Raw genomic sequence first — 15,943 nt, 5'->3', positions numbered from 1 at the left:
TGCTTACGCTAGACGAATTGCAGAAGAAATCAGTCAAAGGGGGGCTTTTAACCCCTGGACAATCGAGCAGAAACCATCAGTGGTGCTCGACAAGAAGTAGTCTCTACCTGTATGGTCGATCGAGATTAATGGACTAGATTGATAAAATGATAGCAAAGAGATATTAAACTCCATTTTCAAAGCTACAATCTGAATGTCTCGGAGTGGAACTGGGCGAGCACTTGAATTAGTCGTCGCCAGTTTGCTCCCCAGCAAGTTATCTGCTCCATCTCCATTTCCACCCTCAAAGCAAAACAATACCAGTGAAATCAAGCCACCGAAAAGCGGTTCTTAATGCTCCTCGATAGAAAGTGTCTTGGCCCACTCATCCCCCGAAAGGACAGCAGTCTTACCCGCGAAGATCCTTTCCATCAACATGCGATGCACCTCCTCATCCCGATCCATGCAGCAATCCTCCAGGACCGTAACCCGATAGTCCATATCCATCGCCTGACGCACAGTAGATAGAACAGCCCCACTGGTGATCAACCCAGCAACAACGATAGCGTCGGCATTGGCGCAGCGCAAAAGCATATCCAGTTCCGTCGTGAAAAAGGCCGAGACGCGACGCTTGGTGAGAACCACTTCTCCCGGGATGGGCGCAATCGCGGGGTGGACGTGGGTCGAGGACTGGCCTTCGAGGTATTCACCGCGCGCGACGACCGAAGAGACAGAGGTGTTGTTTGGATTGTTCTCTGGGTAACCGGGGCGGAAGGCGGTGACAACGTGGATGATTGGGAGGTTTGCCTTGCGTGCAGATGTGACTGTCGATGCGAGGCGTTGGAGATATGGCCCGGTGTTTTTGAGGCGGTCGATGACCCCGTTTTGGACGTCGAGGATGATGAGAACGGTTGCCATGGTGGTTTGTTGATGGGAGAGGTTGAAGTGGTTGAGGTTGGAAAAGGTCATGAAGCGTCACAAACTCGGAGCAACACTTGGGTGTTACATGCCACTAGACGTACGGAAGAGGAAGGGGTTGAAGAGTTGAGCTTCAGACACGGAAATTGGATTCTTTTCTACGGAACATACTATATACTCGATACTGGATACTAGATACTACCTGGATATTATGAGTCCACACAAAATTCATAGATGGAGAAATGAAAGACAACATATCAGAAGAAAGGAACGAAATCCAAGAAATTGAAGGGAGAGGAAAGAAAAGAAAAAAGTAAAGAAAAAGAGGTGATAGAGATGCAACAAGTCATCAGCCAAATGCCCCTGGTCAACGGGCCCTTGATTTTTTAGATGACCGTGGCACCTTGATCCCACATCTCTGAAGCTCCCAAATGCACTTGGCATATTCTATCACCATCTCCTCCCGCAGCCGCTTCTTAGACTTGGACGACGCTGCTTCGTACTTATCAAACATCCTGCTGAAAGTCTCATTGGAGATCACCGAGCTGGTTACCGTTGGGGATGCTCGGGGTGGAGATGATCTAGGCGTCTTCGGTTGCTTTGGGGTTCGGCGTGGTGTGACAGCTGCGATATTGCAGGATTCGTCGCTGCTGGATTGCTCGGATTCATCCTGCTCCACTTTATCCGCAATACCATCCGAGTCTTCGATATCTTCCGAGCTATCAGAAGTTTCTGATTCTGGTGAGATCTCACCGCGAGTTTCCCTTGGTTGTGACTCTTGCAGTGACTGCCGCGAAGGTGACTGATCTTGGGGAACAATGACGGATGCAGCAATGGAAGCCTCTTCGACATCAGTAGCGGCATTAGTGTTCTCTGTCCCGCTGCTCGTATCGAGATATGTGTGACGACCATAAGCACGTGTCGGAGTGTTGGGCTCGACAGTTTGAGAGCGAATTCGATCACCCTTGCGGCGGCTAAGCAGCCGATCACCATCGGCAGGAATTAAGCAGGCTTGAGACCATGCGCCCTTCGATTCTTCCTCTCGGTCGGGATAACTGAGTTCACGGTCAACAAAGGTCGCGAATTGCGATGCTGAGATGGTGTATGGCCCTTGCAATTGTAGGTGTGGCGTCATGTGCTCTCGTAGCTGTTTCTTCATATGCTCTGCATAAAGCTTGTCGAGAGCCTCAATTATTCCGTTGTCGAAGGGGTTGAGATATTCACTGCCTTTTTTGGGAATGCAAAGACAGATGACCTTTCTCTCCCAGCAGTTCACAAAGAATTCAGGTGTTACGGGAAACGATTCATCAATCAGCAAGAGACGATGTTGATTTTGATCACGTCGTTGACCCCGGTTGCGGCGTAGAGATGAACTTGTCTCCCTCTCGAAAACACTGTTCAGCCAATCCAGCGCATGCGTTGTCTCAGCCCAACCCGTAGTGTTGTATGATATTGTGACTCGGCCGTCGTACTTTTTCGGTCCCCGAACATTGGATGACTTGAAAATGACGTACGGTGAAAGTGGCTTCCCACAAGCCGGATGACAGTAGATGACTGACGCCAATTCGCGGTTTCCAGAAGATCCCCGGCGGCGAATATTCAAAAGCCTCTTATCTTTTTGAATCGCAGTGGCATATCCAGTATCCGAGAGAACATAGGTTTGCTCATCTTGGATGTCATGCTTTGATCGAATGGCTGCGAACAGCTTAATGAATTCGCACAGCGTAGTATCTTCGACTTCGGGATTCTTGTTAGACAGTTGCTGTTTTTCTAATTTTCGGTCATTTTTGAACTTCTCGTGAAATTCATGATTGCGAGCGAATATCCCATGATGGCGACTGATACCGCTGTCTGGGTTGCCACAATGCTTGAGATAAGCACTGGCAATTTGTGACACCATGTCTTGTTTCTTGAGATGGAACCCGTGATCCCTCCATCGCGTAACGTAGTCAATGACTGCAAGATCCTCACTGGCTGTAAGCCTATCGGGGGATGCCTGCGGCTCGCGGGGTATACCATCTTCTTCTCTGGGCCCTAGAATCCCGGACCTTCTTCTCATTCTTGCTGCACTGTGGTTCACCATCATCTCTGATCGAATGACATGCGACTCCGGCGCATTCACCACATAAAGCCGACCTGGCATGGCCAAGTGCTATCTTTTCAACGTTCCGTCTGAGATGATTCCACGATTGGGGTGAGCCAATGATGGCGAGCAGAGATCATTCAAGTCCCTGAAACGCAGTTTCTCAGGAACGAGAGCAGCAAGGAGGCACCTGGGACGTTCTAGGGCGCCTAGAGAAAAGAATAGAGGAGAAGTTTTAGCATTGAAAGCGAGCCACGGGTTAAAAACACTGATCAAAGGCTCCACCCTTTTTAACATGCTGCGTTTTGTGTGGCTATTCTGGCTTTTTTCTTTTTTTTTTCTTTTGACGCGAAGCCATTAATTCGGGGGTAAAGTGGATGCTTCGCTGATTTCTATTTGTGACGTGTAACCGCCCAGGTTCTCTTCTGGCTTCCTTTTTGTCGAGAATAATTTTCCGGGGAGCAGCTGTCAGTTCCTGAGCAAGAATGAGACATATCTGGAAGCTGAATAATGAATAAACCCTGGTGTAGCAGCAGGTTTATACAGAATGAGAGATTTTCCAGCGCGGGTGCCGACCTCGGGGTTCTCTCAAAGTAGATAGCTCACTCACACTGTTGCAAATGGACGTTCATGTGTCACAATCACCCGAACTGTCTGCATTTTGTTAAGCATCCCCTGATCTTTTGCAGCATTGAGCTTTGCAGGACATAGTCCCTAGATATTATCATCGCTCTAGCTTTCTGCCTCGCTTGAGCAAAATATCGCCTCGGATTCCGAATAATCCGATTTGCCGGGGGGTCTTCTGATCTTCTCATCCCGACTGTCACAAGTTATCATTTTGTGTCTTATCCGCTCGATGTAACCGCTTGATTGCACGAAAGAGGGGGAGAGAGAACGGTGCGCTATGAGCGACTGTGAGGTAGACTGGGGCTCTGAAATCACTTGGGCTCCGAGTTTCCTTTGTGACCCTCAAAATTGGCCAGCATACATGGAATTTCGATTTGGTATTCCGATCAGGTCCGCTCAAAAATGGATGGAAGTGTAAAAAGTACCATTTTTCATTTTGAACTTGTGGTGAGCATCATGACGGGGCCGAACTATGAGAGAGCAGCTGGGCCCAAGTCATGTACTTGGTTCTCTCTAGGGGGTCGTGTTAGCGGCCATAGGGCTCCAGTGTCGCAGAACATGCGTATCACTCTCAGTATTAACCATTGACTGTAGACATGACCCGAGAATAGAAACCACATGTAGTTGCAAGTTGCAAGTTGCAGCTCCCGAGTCGACCCTCAGGGGACCCGGGGGCTTGTGACCCGATTATGTAACGATTCATGACGTCGACACCGAAACTGTAAAACAGACATTCCTCGACATTGACCCTTCTACCATGACTCGCTTGGATCCTGGAATGGCCAAGGAGATCTCACTCCCGCCCACATGTTCACCTGATCTAGTATAAAACCACTATGGCTGTGCCATCAGTCCCATTAACCCACGGCGGCGACAGTGAGTGTTTATAGCTCATGACCCCAAGTCTGGGATACTCACAGGATGAACAGCGTTTCTGAGCTCGGTTGCGGCACTAAATGGGCGCGTTTTTGACACGGACCCCGTCATCGGTTATATGTTACTAGATCTGTCGGAGAAAGAACGGCTGGCCTATTTACCGACATATTGGTCCACAATCATCAAGTCGGCCCTGTTAAACAAAGCACTCATTACCGAGGCGGATGGTTGGAAAGCGGCATCGGTCATCGTGCCGCCAGGGCGATACCTTGACAATGTATGGACTCTTCTGTCAGCCGGTTTCCTAGGCGTTTTGTGGAGAATAGGGTTCCCAGGTTTCAAGGTAAGAGAAAATTGATCAATTCCACGCGGGCCTAAGCACCTTACCTGTTTAATGACTGTGTAGCGTCTTTGGTTCGAGTTCTCTGGCATGACCGACAACGCAAAAAGAAAAGGCTTACGCGGAAAGAGTCGGTTTTACTACGTCTTCAGTCTCGGAACTGAGCGCGAACACCGCGGGAAGGGTAATGAGACTACACTTATCCCCCCATGCTGCTATATCTCGTGCTAAACCTTTTGCAGGACTTGCCAAAGCGATCATGCTAGACCATCAGCAAACCGCCCAAGCAGCAAATCTCCCGATTTGGCTCGAGGCAACGACCCCGAGCTCACGTGGTCTCTACCTCTCGATGGGATTTGAAGAAGTCGAGGAGATATTGCTCGGAAAAGGCAAGGTTGCTGCTGATGCCAGTCTTCAGCCTGGTGGGCCAGGTATACCTCTGTGGGCGATGGTGTGGTGGCCACAGCCCGAAAAAAGCACTTAATTCCTAGCTCTTATGCTTCTGGTTATTTATACGTCTATTCCTATTACAGTCAAGAATTAATCAACGCATAATCATTCTGCGTTGTTCAAACCGGGAAATTTGTTGCTTTGTATCGGAAATAACCCAGTGTCCAGTAGTAGCTTAAGTCAATCGAGTAGCTTTGCCAACTGTAAAAGCAACAGACCGCGTAGCAGACGCCATTTCACTTATAGAACCACTTTGAAACATCAATTTATTGGCTCTTTCCCGGCATCTGTCCTCTCGGGGGACCCTTGCAAGATCAAAAAGCGGCCACCACTGTTTATCGCATGTGCCTTTGGCCTTGAATGGCTCTACGTCTTGCAAACCGACAAAATAACTGCACAGGGCACTAGCGAAGTTTCCAAAGCATAAATAGCGTTAAGCAGCATACAGAGAGCGTGTATTGGTCTCCCAGACCAGGTCCTTTGAGCTAGCCCAAGGGGAAAATACCCTGCGAATGTGTCTACCTAAGGCTCGGGCGTCGATTTCGATTGGAATCAAAAAGATTTGCCTGAATATGCCTGGATATAGGCTAGCAAAAAGCTTAGGATACCTGAAATACTATGACAAAGTGTTTAATAAATGCCTAGTCAAGACACTTACGTCCAGCCTTAGAAGGCAGGCAGGCAAAATGAAGCCTTTCATATAGTCCGCCGCGTTTGTGGGCTTACAATGTCTTTCTATTGGTCTTTTGAACTACGTTCTTAAAGGCCTTTTGAGAAGTCATTTTTACAGATATCTCCTTCTCTTCTCAAGATATACCTATAATGTCCGAACGGCTTCGATTGCAGGAATAGCTTTGACCAGGGACTATGATTCGCAATATAGTGATGAGCGGTCTAAAGTCAGGCCTGCCTATTCAGGTAACAAACTCGATTTCAATTGAAACTGACCCCTGAGCGCTATACACTTTTGTATATGGCCTTACTTGTAGCAAACTTCTACTTGAAGGATGCCCACTACAATAGAACAATTGTATAAGAGATAACGTGAATTATCATTAGAGAACATTAAACATCATAATTGCGTTCGTTGCAATCGATATAAGAAAATCATAAAATATAAGCTACTCACAGTGCCTTAAGCAATTCCTGGATCAAAGGCAAGAAGCTTGTAACATCATCGATCAGGATCGAGGTCTCATTGACGAACTTGGGCGTCAGAAGATCACCCGCATTATTCAAGAGCGCGCTGACATCTGAGATGGTAGAGGGTTTGAGCAGCTTCTTGACTTCGGGAACGAGGTCGGGCAAGGGTCCAAGCAGGTCCTTGAGCGAGCTGACCAGCTTGGGGGTCAAGAGGCCATCGGCATTGTCGATAAGACCAGACGTCTCGCTGACGAAGCTCGGTGTAAGCAAGGTAGTAGCGTTGGTCACGATGTATCCGAGATCGGTGATGATGGTGGAGTTCAGCAGCGACTTTCGGAGATCCGGGACCAAAGGCACCACGTCGTTGAGAAGATCCTTCAGCCCGTGGACGATGGTTGGGGTGAGCAGATCGTCGGCACTGTCGATCAGACCAACGGTCTCGTTGACGAACTTGGGGGTCAAGAGGCTGTTGGCATTGCTCAATAAAGAGGTGATAGCAGATATGGTGCTCTTGGTCAGGAGTGACTTCAACTCGGGCAGCAGAGGAAGGACTTGGTTCAAGATTGACTTCAATGCCTTGCCCAGTTCCGGAGTCAGGAGGTCGTCGGCTGTGCCAACCAGGCTCTTGGTCTCGTTGATAAAGTTGGGCGTTAGCAAGGTTCCGGCATTCTTCAGGAGATCCTCGATCGAGTTGATGGACTCCTTGGTCAACAGCGACTTCAACTCGGGGATCAAAGGAGTAAGATCACGGAGCAGTGACTTCAGAGCCTTGATCAAGTCCGGAGTGAGGAGACCGACAGCCTCGGTGATCAGGGTATTGGTGTCCTTGACGAAGGAGTCGGTGAGCAGCTTGTTGGCGTTGATCAGCACGTTCTCAATCGCCTTGATGGTAGCTGGCTTAAGGAGGCCCTTGATATCTGGCAGCAGAGGAGTGATCTGCTTGAGGAGAGGAGTGACCTCCTTGAGCAAGCCCTTCAATGCGCTGACGGTCTCCGGTGTCAAAAGGTCGCCAGCTCCATCGATCAAATTAGAGGTCTGTTTCACGAAGTCGCTGGTCAACAGGTTGGCAGCATTGCCGAGTAGACCCTCAATCTTCTTGATATTGCCCTCAGTAAGAAGTCCACTGGCCTGGCTAATAAGAGGACCGGCCTGTTTGATGAGCTTGCCTGTTGTATCAATGAAGCTGGGCGTGAGCAGCTTGTTGGCATTGGACAAAAGCGACTCGATAGCTTTGACATTGTTATCAGTGAGTAGGCCGCTGGCATCATCGATAAGAGGGCTGGCCTTGCTGATGAGATTGTTGGTCTCCTTGACAAACTTGGGAGTGAGCAGCGTGTTGCCGTTGGTGACAAGTGACTCAATTGCCTTGACGTTCCTTTCAGTAAGAAGCCCGCTGGCGTTGTCGATGAGCGGGCTAGCTTTGCTAATGAGGTTGTTGGTATTCTTGACAAATTTGCTAGTGAGAAGATTGTTGCCATTGTCGACAAGGTTTTCCACCTTATGAAGGAACTCAGGGGTGAGCACTTCACCGGCAGTGTCGAGAAGATTCCCGATTGCCTTAGTATTCTTCTCGGTCAAGAGGCCAGCAGCATTATTCACCAAGGTTCGAATATTTTTGTCAACCGGGGGTGCCAAACTAGTGGCGAAATACTCGAAGCTGTCGGTAACCTGGCCCAAGAATGCCGGGTCAAGCAGACTTTCGACGCCACGCAAAAGCTCTGGCAAGCCACCAGAGCCCTCACCTCCGAACAATTTGCTGATGGTGTCTTTCAAGTCGCCTAGGACACCCTTTACTGAGTTCTCGTCGTCATCATCGGAATTGGAAGACGGAGCTGACTTGATGTTTGAGGTGTCTGAAGAACCAGAGGCAGTCTCGCTAGGCTCGGCAGCCGAGTTATCAACCGATGTAGTAGCGGAATCAGCAGTTTCAGTGGCTGCATCGGACGTCTCTTTATTATCGCCGTTGAGAGCTGTCTTGATGCCACCGACCACCGATTCCACGGGGTTAGGGAGCTTAGTTGTAGTTGGCTCCGCCTGCTCAGCAGAGGCTGTATCATCTTCGTTTGGTGCGGCAACATTGGCGGCGTTAGGGGTATTTGCAGCGGTTTCGGAGGGTTCGGCAGCAGTTGGTTTGGCAGCAGAAGTATTCGCAACATTAGCCTGATTAACATTGTTCTCTTGCTGCTGAGTGGCCGTGGTCGGGGCGGCCTCCTCCATAACGTTTGCGAGAGGTGTGGATACAGCCCCAGCTGAAGCAGCTGCCGGGCTTGCTCCTGTCACATTTATTGTGAACAGGAGCGCGGTAGTCAAGGTCGGCAACAGACGCATGGTGTCAAGTGGATCAATCTGGGGTGGCTATGTTTTCGTGTCTCTGTTCGATTGATATTTTGTCTTGACAGTCAAACTGGCGTCGATTCCCCAAACCTGCCGTGCAAAGGTTTGTTGCGGCGCAGGAAGAGCCTTCAGAAGATCGAAGAATCTAACCCCGGAAGAAGCCTGCTCTTTATTTGCAATGCGATTATGCCGATCCTCGTACACCAGATACGGTCATTCCCTACCTGACTCCCCAAAATCGCACTAACCTCTCTTTTTTTCTGTGCGCCCATCGCACATAGTCACTCCATCATCGCCGAGGAAATATGGATTGACACCGAGGTAGAATGCCGATGAGCTCCCATGTGATGGACAGCTCTGATCACAACTCCACCCCGGAGAGTGTGCAATAGGTACTTCTCCATCGCCCGTGCCTGGGGACTTGGTAGAGATCGGCATGCCTAGCTGTAGAGGAGAAAAGGTGGATGATCTCCGCCCCCGAGGTACGGCCAGGCACATGTATCGGCTTCTGGGCAATTCAAGGTAGGCCGGGATACTCCGTACAGTAGAGGAGTATAGCTCAAGGCTATGAAGGGTATATTGGCGTGGGGGAAGCGGTGCGGGATTTCTGGGGGCCAAGACCCGAGGAAGCGGGGATGGTGTCTTGTTTTCCCACAAAGTCAGGAGCCATGGAGTCATTCAAACCAATGATGGCGTGGCTGAAATGATGAACAAGAATAAGAACAAGGCAAAGCTCAGAAAAGTTCGAAAAAATGAGGGGGAAGCTCGGACATGACCTCCAAGAGGAAACGAACTGCACTCTTTCTCCAGCCTCCAACGGGGATTTCGCAGATCTCTCGTTTAACCCGTCAAAGGTTACTCCACACTCCGTATGGGACATAGGTTTCCCCATAACCGTTGAGTTGTATATGTTGATGTTGCCTGATATCCCGGAAGATGTGGCTTTGTCCTCTCCCTCTATACTTCGTGTCGAACGTGCGTTGTACTGGTATCTTCTTTATCCCAAGGTTATATTGGCAAAGGAAATAACCACAGAAGAATATCGACGATGGAAAAGATGCAGCTTGATTATCACATATATATCACGTATTGATTCTTAACAAGTGAACAAAAAAAAGAAGCCAGAATGGGGCCTTGGAGAGAATCGACCACTAGTGTCTTGAGTGACTTCGGGGCGACCTAACCAAAGCAGTTGGGATCGTCAAATGGGTTAATCTCGACAGGGAAAGCTTAAGCGTTCATCTTCTTTTGGCCTTGGGGTCTATTACGTTCCTTTTGTCTATGATTTGGCATGCGAGGACCGGACTACATGCACATATACGATATACATGTTTGTGGCGTCTGATACCACCCCTACACAACCCTATCTCCATACACCTTTTTAACAGCGTCACCCGCCTCTCCGGCACTCAAGGTCAATTGTGTCGAGTGATTGATAAGTCAAATGTCATACCGGCAAGCCCTATCGTGATTGGCCATGTTTCTTAGCAGATCTTTATTCCTTCCAGCCTTTGCCCGGGACTCCGATCCCAATCCATCCAAACTCCCGCCCAGGCAAGTACCCCGAGCTCTCCCAGTCAATCACCGTTTTCGCTTCCAAGTTGGATGGGCCCATCACTGGATTTCCATGAACGTTGGGAATTTCCGTGGAAATTCCTCCGCAGGCGAAGGCGTGGGCTCATGGAGCCGCAATCTCCGCGCCCTCCGGTACCTTATCCCTGTTCCCAGGACTTTCATTTCGCAGGACTGCCCGTGGGGAACCCCATAGTTGTCGGTCCAGTATTAATCTCCATACCCCGGAGGGAAACCAGTTGAGATAATCTCCATCGTAGCGGAGTGGGACTGCGGAGCTGCTCCGGACAATTGACGAGCGAATCTCTCCCGGGCTGCGGGATAGGCGACTCAACCTCCGTGTCAAATGACCTCATCACTAAAGGTGTCGGTAGTCGCAGAAACAACGAAGCCGAGAGTAGCTCCAATGCCAATTTCGACCGGCGCACGCTACTCTCGAGTCCGTATTTCTACTGGTTCGGAGTCCATTTGCATGCAGGGGCTCTTCAAATGTGGCGCACACGATGATGGCATAGAAAGCTTTTCTTTCTTGGCTATTCACACGGTAAATTAAAGCGTCTCAGATTAATAGTAGTCCAACGCAGATCTAACGTCCCAGATGGAGCGACAAGAATCACAAGATAAATCAAGGCGGTTCTATGTTACTGGAAATAATTGGAAGCAACGGAGATTATTAGCCACGATAACTGTACTCCGTACTCCGTAGACAAATAATATATACCTCCACCACGCGGATTGGTGCATGCAGCCCAATCTAATGGAGGGTAGCCGAAGGCCATCGAATGAAGTCCGCGGAGTACGTTCTCGTTCAACTAGAGCCTTGGGAGCATGTTAACCACAGCGACCTGCTCTCACAATACCCGTTGCTTTGAATAGAACCACGGACCCGATTTAGAAATCTCCCTTTGGGATTCAAGAATCATAACCTCAAAAAGGATTATTCCTACCAAAACTACCTACGGCATTTGTCCCAACTACCAGCGAGGTACGAAGCACCTGTGCAAGGGGTACCCCATAGAGTGTTGGGCATCAATGTGGTCAGGCAGAAATCTATAGGTGTTTGCCTGAGGCCACTTCATTCTTCATCTTTAGATCCCTCATAGTATTCTCCCTTTCTACATACAAGTCGATTTGGCAGCCTAGGCAGCCTTACGTGGGTATTCGTCGGGGTTCGTTTGATTCTTTGCAAATGGACCTTCCTAAGTATAATCTTTAAGATTGCTCCGGATCCGAGGATCGTGAGCTGTCCTCCGTAGCCCAGCCACATATCTACCAGAGGCGCTGGCTGTAGATATATTGTTGTGAAATTACAATTCAGATTACTGAGTTCCTAGGACGTTGGGAAATACCCTGGGCCTTTTCACATAGTATGCTCCCTTTCCACCTAGGTATGTTGTAGTTCTATGTTATGATTCCTCGTGAGAAGTTCTATATAGGAGGCTCCATCCACAATTTGCTGAAGGGTCCAGAAAACTACATGTATGTATTCAGTTCAATGTGATCTCAATGTGATCTCAATATGAACTGTGGATCATCCACCTAGTACCTAGGTAGTACGGAGTATAGCTTTATATGTTTGTGAAATATACAATGACAGAGTCCCAGTCATATTGCCCCCAATCTATCATGCTTGTCCAAACTCGGTTGTTCGGCTCCGAGAGATATATATAGCGCTTCTCCGGGGCCGGCAGCTCCGAAGCGCAACAAGGTACGGATACCAGGAACATCAACGACCCACTGACCCACAGGTGCATATACGAATAGGTATCCATACGGAGTAGATCTAGATCGATGGGGACTACTCCGGACCTCCTTGCCTACACGGAGTATATGCAAGGGACAGACGGAATTCAAAATACGGCCCCAAGGGGGTGTATACGGAGTAGGCACCCAAGAGACAAAGCAAACGGGGGTAACCAGGTGTCATACGAGGTCAGGTAGACTTTTTACCTAATGGACTTTGTAGTACTCCGTATGCCCAGGTGTACGGCGTACATAGAGCCATACCTCCCTAGTAGGTACTCCGTACCTATGTTATAGTGAGGGAATATCCGAGGCACTCCACAATATCACCCCATAATCTCGTGGGGGAGAAAGCCGAAACCGTTGGAAAAAGTGGATCGGGAGTAAAGCACGGTCGATCAGACAATAGGGTCTATCTCCGTAGACAGCAATATGAAACCAAAGGAGCAGGAGGCCGGGGAAATCTCGGTCGGCCGAACCACATGGCTCCACCTGATGCCCCTTTCACCAGAAACATCTAAATAAGCCCAATACTCCAGACTCCGTATTTCGTAGACACACTCGTTAAAAAAGCCAAAGCTCCGGATACTTCGGATCCGGGACGTGGGTCTATCGTCTTGAGTCCGGGAAATCGATCGGTCGGCCGAACGACTGGACAACGCCCGGAGGAATGTGCCGACTTGGGATTTTTTCCCATTGTCAATCTTTCTACTCTCGACACTTCTCACAGGTCCCGGGTATGGCGGAATGTATCATATTCTTCCCCCATGCGATAAAAGGGGTATGTATATAGGTTGATGCTGACCTCACAGCAAATGTCCGGGGATATGCCCATTGCCCATCTCCAAAACGCCGATGCAGGGAAACCAAAAAAGAAAAAAAAAAACGAGAATAAGGGATATTGATGCGGGATTATACTACTGGGTTGTCCCCACTCATACTGGGGAATAACATCACGTCGGAGACCCGACCCAGAATGTTCCGCATGCTTAGACCTTCCATCGGCTGCAGACCCACATTGGCTGGTGCCAGTGCTGGCATGTTGGGGCTGGGTTCAAGAGAGGGAGGGGAGGGCAAGACCAAGGGGGAAAAGGTAGGTCTCGGTTGTTGCCCTGTCGCAGGAAGCTTGCGAGCGTTGGCGCTGAAGGACTCGCGGATCTCACGCAGAGCACGGAGTGACGAGGCCAAATGCTTGGCCGAGTCGGTGCGACTGTTGTGGTTCATGTCACCGTCTGCATAGACATGATCTCCCAGAACCATCTCTAACCGGTCAATTAACTGCCAGGTCTGGGAGCTGTGATCATTAGCAACGAGCAAGAAGGCCGACGCAACGGTTCGCTGCAGACTGATCCAGGACCGTGAGCAGTGGGAATTGATCTCGTGCAACTCGACAAACGCATCGATCGTGTTGACCAGACTGCTGATACAATCTTCGCGAATCGTCGCGCGACGCTGTTCGTCCAGGTGGGCATGTGGATCGAGGGAGACACGGCACAATACGGAAAGCAGATACGAAGAGTGCAGGCGCAACTCGGTGCGCTCGATATGTTCGGCGAGAGTCCGGCACTTGTCTCGATACCGCAGATGAGGGGTTGCCTCAGCGAGCATGCGCTGAATCTGTTGTTTATACTCCCGAATCTCATGGACTCGCAACTGAGACGAGCCGGGATACATGCGCGACCGCAGCACTTCCAAGGCCAAGGATACAATGCGACACAGCGTCTCGAAATACGAGCGATGGCCCGGCATGGATTTGGGGTCGAATGGGATTTCAGGTTGGCTGACCATGGTGATGGATGGTCGATCATACGCAAGAGAGAAATGACTGTTCTGGAAGGCCATTGTCCACCTGAGAACTGTCAGCTTGACATTTCCAAAAAAAAGGAAGAAAGCAAAAGAAAACCGAATACGTACCAGACACGTCTGCGCACTTCCTGGTCTGCCAGTGAGAACCCTGTCGACTCAACATGAAGCCCGAGAACCAGACACATTCGCTCCGTCATGCCTGTCATCGGTTAGCTGGGCCATCTCATCGCGAAAATTCAACACGCACCAAGCAAAGTGTATGATGCACCTGCATTCATATTGTACGAAAGTACATTGCTAATAATGAGAAGGATCTGAATTACTTCTATAGTGGGTTGTGCTACATAATTCAACATCCGAAGACATTGATATGCACAAGAAACTAGGACAAGGTCAGTATAGGCCATGGACAACCTGCCGGGAAACGCACCGTATACCCACGAAGTCAACTCTCGGTCGCTCTCGGGGATGTCAGAAAGTTGACACCCTGATGCAAGAACCGCAAAGAGAAGACTCAGAAAAGCCAAATCCATCCCAAACGGTTTCACTAACCCGTTGGCATCGGCTTTATACGCACCCCCTGCTCGTCGTCGATTATCGAGAAGTCGTTTTGTTTGTCGCTCTAACTGCGAGATATCCGAAAGCACTGGGTATAAAACTGATCCTATATTTTGGTAAAACACCAGAAACCTGGCATCCCGAATCAGCATGCATCGCAGAACACTCCCAACTCGACGACTTACTGCAAACATTGCTCGTCCTCCGGAAGAACCGCACACACCCCCGCAATATTGAATGTGAACGGGTCGGAGGACCATAAATCCACAAAGGGGTACGCCACCGACTCATTCCCCAACGCAAGTTCAGCAAGGAGATCTTCTTGGGGAAGCGCCTGCGCTGTATCCTCCGAGCTTTTCGATTTGTCCAAGATATCAACCAAGGCGGAACGCGATCCGAGGTGGACAGCACCTGTCTTCAGGACATTCGACCCGTAGACACCTTCCGACCGGGTGGAACCTTTTCGTTCAATTGGTTCTGGTTCTGGCTGCCTGCGGGTCGAGTGTATCTGGAATAGTGAGTGCAGACTGCCAATGATCTGTTCCATTGCCACCATTTTGGTGTTGATTTCATCCCATTCTGTCTGCGAAATATCGATGATGTCCGGTAATTCCGGATCGATGCTGCTGCTTGATGGAGGTTCGGTCGAATATGAGCCATCGCGTGTGGGAGCCGAGTAGGCATACGGGGGGGATCGTGGGGGAGACAAAACTAGGTGGTTGTAATGGCGTGGAGGAGGCAGTGACGACAGTAGCGGGAAGGGGAACTTTCGCAGAGGGCGGACGACCGTAGGAACAGGTGAAGTTTCGTTTGGTGCAATTGCCGCAGGGAACGTTGCGATCGCAGCGGACTTTGCTCGCTCGGCACGGTAGACAAGTCTTGCACTCGCGCGGCCGGCGACGGATAGGGTAAGTTGGCATCATGTGGGATTTTCACTTTTTTTTCACAGCCCAAGCCCCACGATTGACAGTAAAGATAGGATAGGAAAGGTAGCCTGCGGCGACCGGGCAATAAGAGGGAGCGGCATAGGAAGGCGTAGATCGTAGTGAAGGTTGAAAATGGACAGCTCTCACTGGTGCTGACCAGTCGGAATAACGCCAATCACGAATCGGTACTCCGTACAAAAGGCTGGGCTTGGATCGATTGCTGGGTCCAACGAGAGTCGAACGATGCCTATCATCAGCCAAAAGGGGTCCGTGAGCTGCCCCGGATCGTCCTGCAAGTTCGCAGAAAGCCAGCACCGAGGACAGGGGATTGGGGAACTCTGAGATAAGAGTGAACAGTCACAAAAAGTAAATGGTCGATGTTAAGAGAATACCGAAGGGGATTGTGATAGAGGTGAGGTGTGCAAAGTGTCGAGGTCAATGGGAGATGTCCGGGATGATTTCATAACCAGCGCGTGTTCTCCAGTCTCCGTCGCGGCAACTCGGCCCTTGTTGTTTTTTGATCCTTCATCTCCAGGGCCGCTGTGGTGGTTTCCTTGGCCGCTAAAATATTATGATATCCATATTTAT

General features: G+C 49.7%; 5 protein-coding genes across 5 annotated transcripts; 1 reads left to right on the top strand and 4 right to left on the bottom strand.

Annotated features, from left to right (window-relative positions):
- Positions 1-330: 330 nt before the first annotated feature.
- N7457_003737 (cysteine hydrolase family protein) lies at positions 331-897 on the bottom strand (the record flags this gene model as incomplete). Its single annotated transcript, XM_057174782.1, has 1 exon — positions 331-897. One exon carries the CDS (start codon positions 895-897, stop codon positions 331-333), a length of 567 nt encoding a protein of 188 aa, XP_057034933.1.
- Positions 898-1,264: 367 nt separating this feature from the next.
- N7457_003736 (uncharacterized protein) lies at positions 1,265-3,040 on the bottom strand (the record flags this gene model as incomplete). Its single annotated transcript, XM_057174781.1, has 1 exon — positions 1,265-3,040. The coding sequence occupies one exon, from the start codon at positions 3,038-3,040 to the stop codon at positions 1,265-1,267; it is 1,776 nt and encodes a 591-aa protein (XP_057034932.1).
- Positions 3,041-4,443: 1,403 nt separating this feature from the next.
- On the top strand, positions 4,444-5,307 carry N7457_003735 (GNAT family N-acetyltransferase; the record flags this gene model as incomplete). Its single annotated transcript, XM_057174780.1, has 4 exons — positions 4,444-4,483; positions 4,537-4,826; positions 4,890-5,007; positions 5,066-5,307. The coding sequence occupies 4 exons, from the start codon at positions 4,444-4,446 to the stop codon at positions 5,305-5,307; spliced, it is 690 nt and encodes a 229-aa protein (XP_057034931.1).
- Positions 5,308-6,398: 1,091 nt separating this feature from the next.
- N7457_003734 (uncharacterized protein) lies at positions 6,399-8,744 on the bottom strand (the record flags this gene model as incomplete). Its single annotated transcript, XM_057174779.1, has 1 exon — positions 6,399-8,744. One exon carries the CDS (start codon positions 8,742-8,744, stop codon positions 6,399-6,401), a length of 2,346 nt encoding a protein of 781 aa, XP_057034930.1.
- Positions 8,745-12,977: 4,233 nt separating this feature from the next.
- On the bottom strand, positions 12,978-15,349 carry N7457_003733 (Zn(II)2Cys6 transcription factor; the record flags this gene model as incomplete). The annotated part of the gene is made up of 6 exons (XM_057174778.1): positions 12,978-13,914; positions 13,980-14,070; positions 14,119-14,253; positions 14,302-14,517; positions 14,622-15,140; positions 15,214-15,349. 6 exons carry the CDS (start codon positions 15,347-15,349, stop codon positions 12,978-12,980), a joined length of 2,034 nt encoding a protein of 677 aa, XP_057034929.1.
- Positions 15,350-15,943: the final 594 nt, after the last annotated feature.

This window comes from Penicillium paradoxum (assembly GCF_028828445.1).
Source record: "Penicillium paradoxum strain IBT 22861 chromosome Unknown utg000003l_segment0_segment0, whole genome shotgun sequence".
Taxonomy (NCBI): Eukaryota; Fungi; Ascomycota; class Eurotiomycetes; order Eurotiales; family Aspergillaceae; genus Penicillium; species Penicillium paradoxum.
The sequence above is the reverse complement of the archived record's forward strand: the minus strand, read 5'-3'. Positions and strand labels throughout refer to the sequence as shown.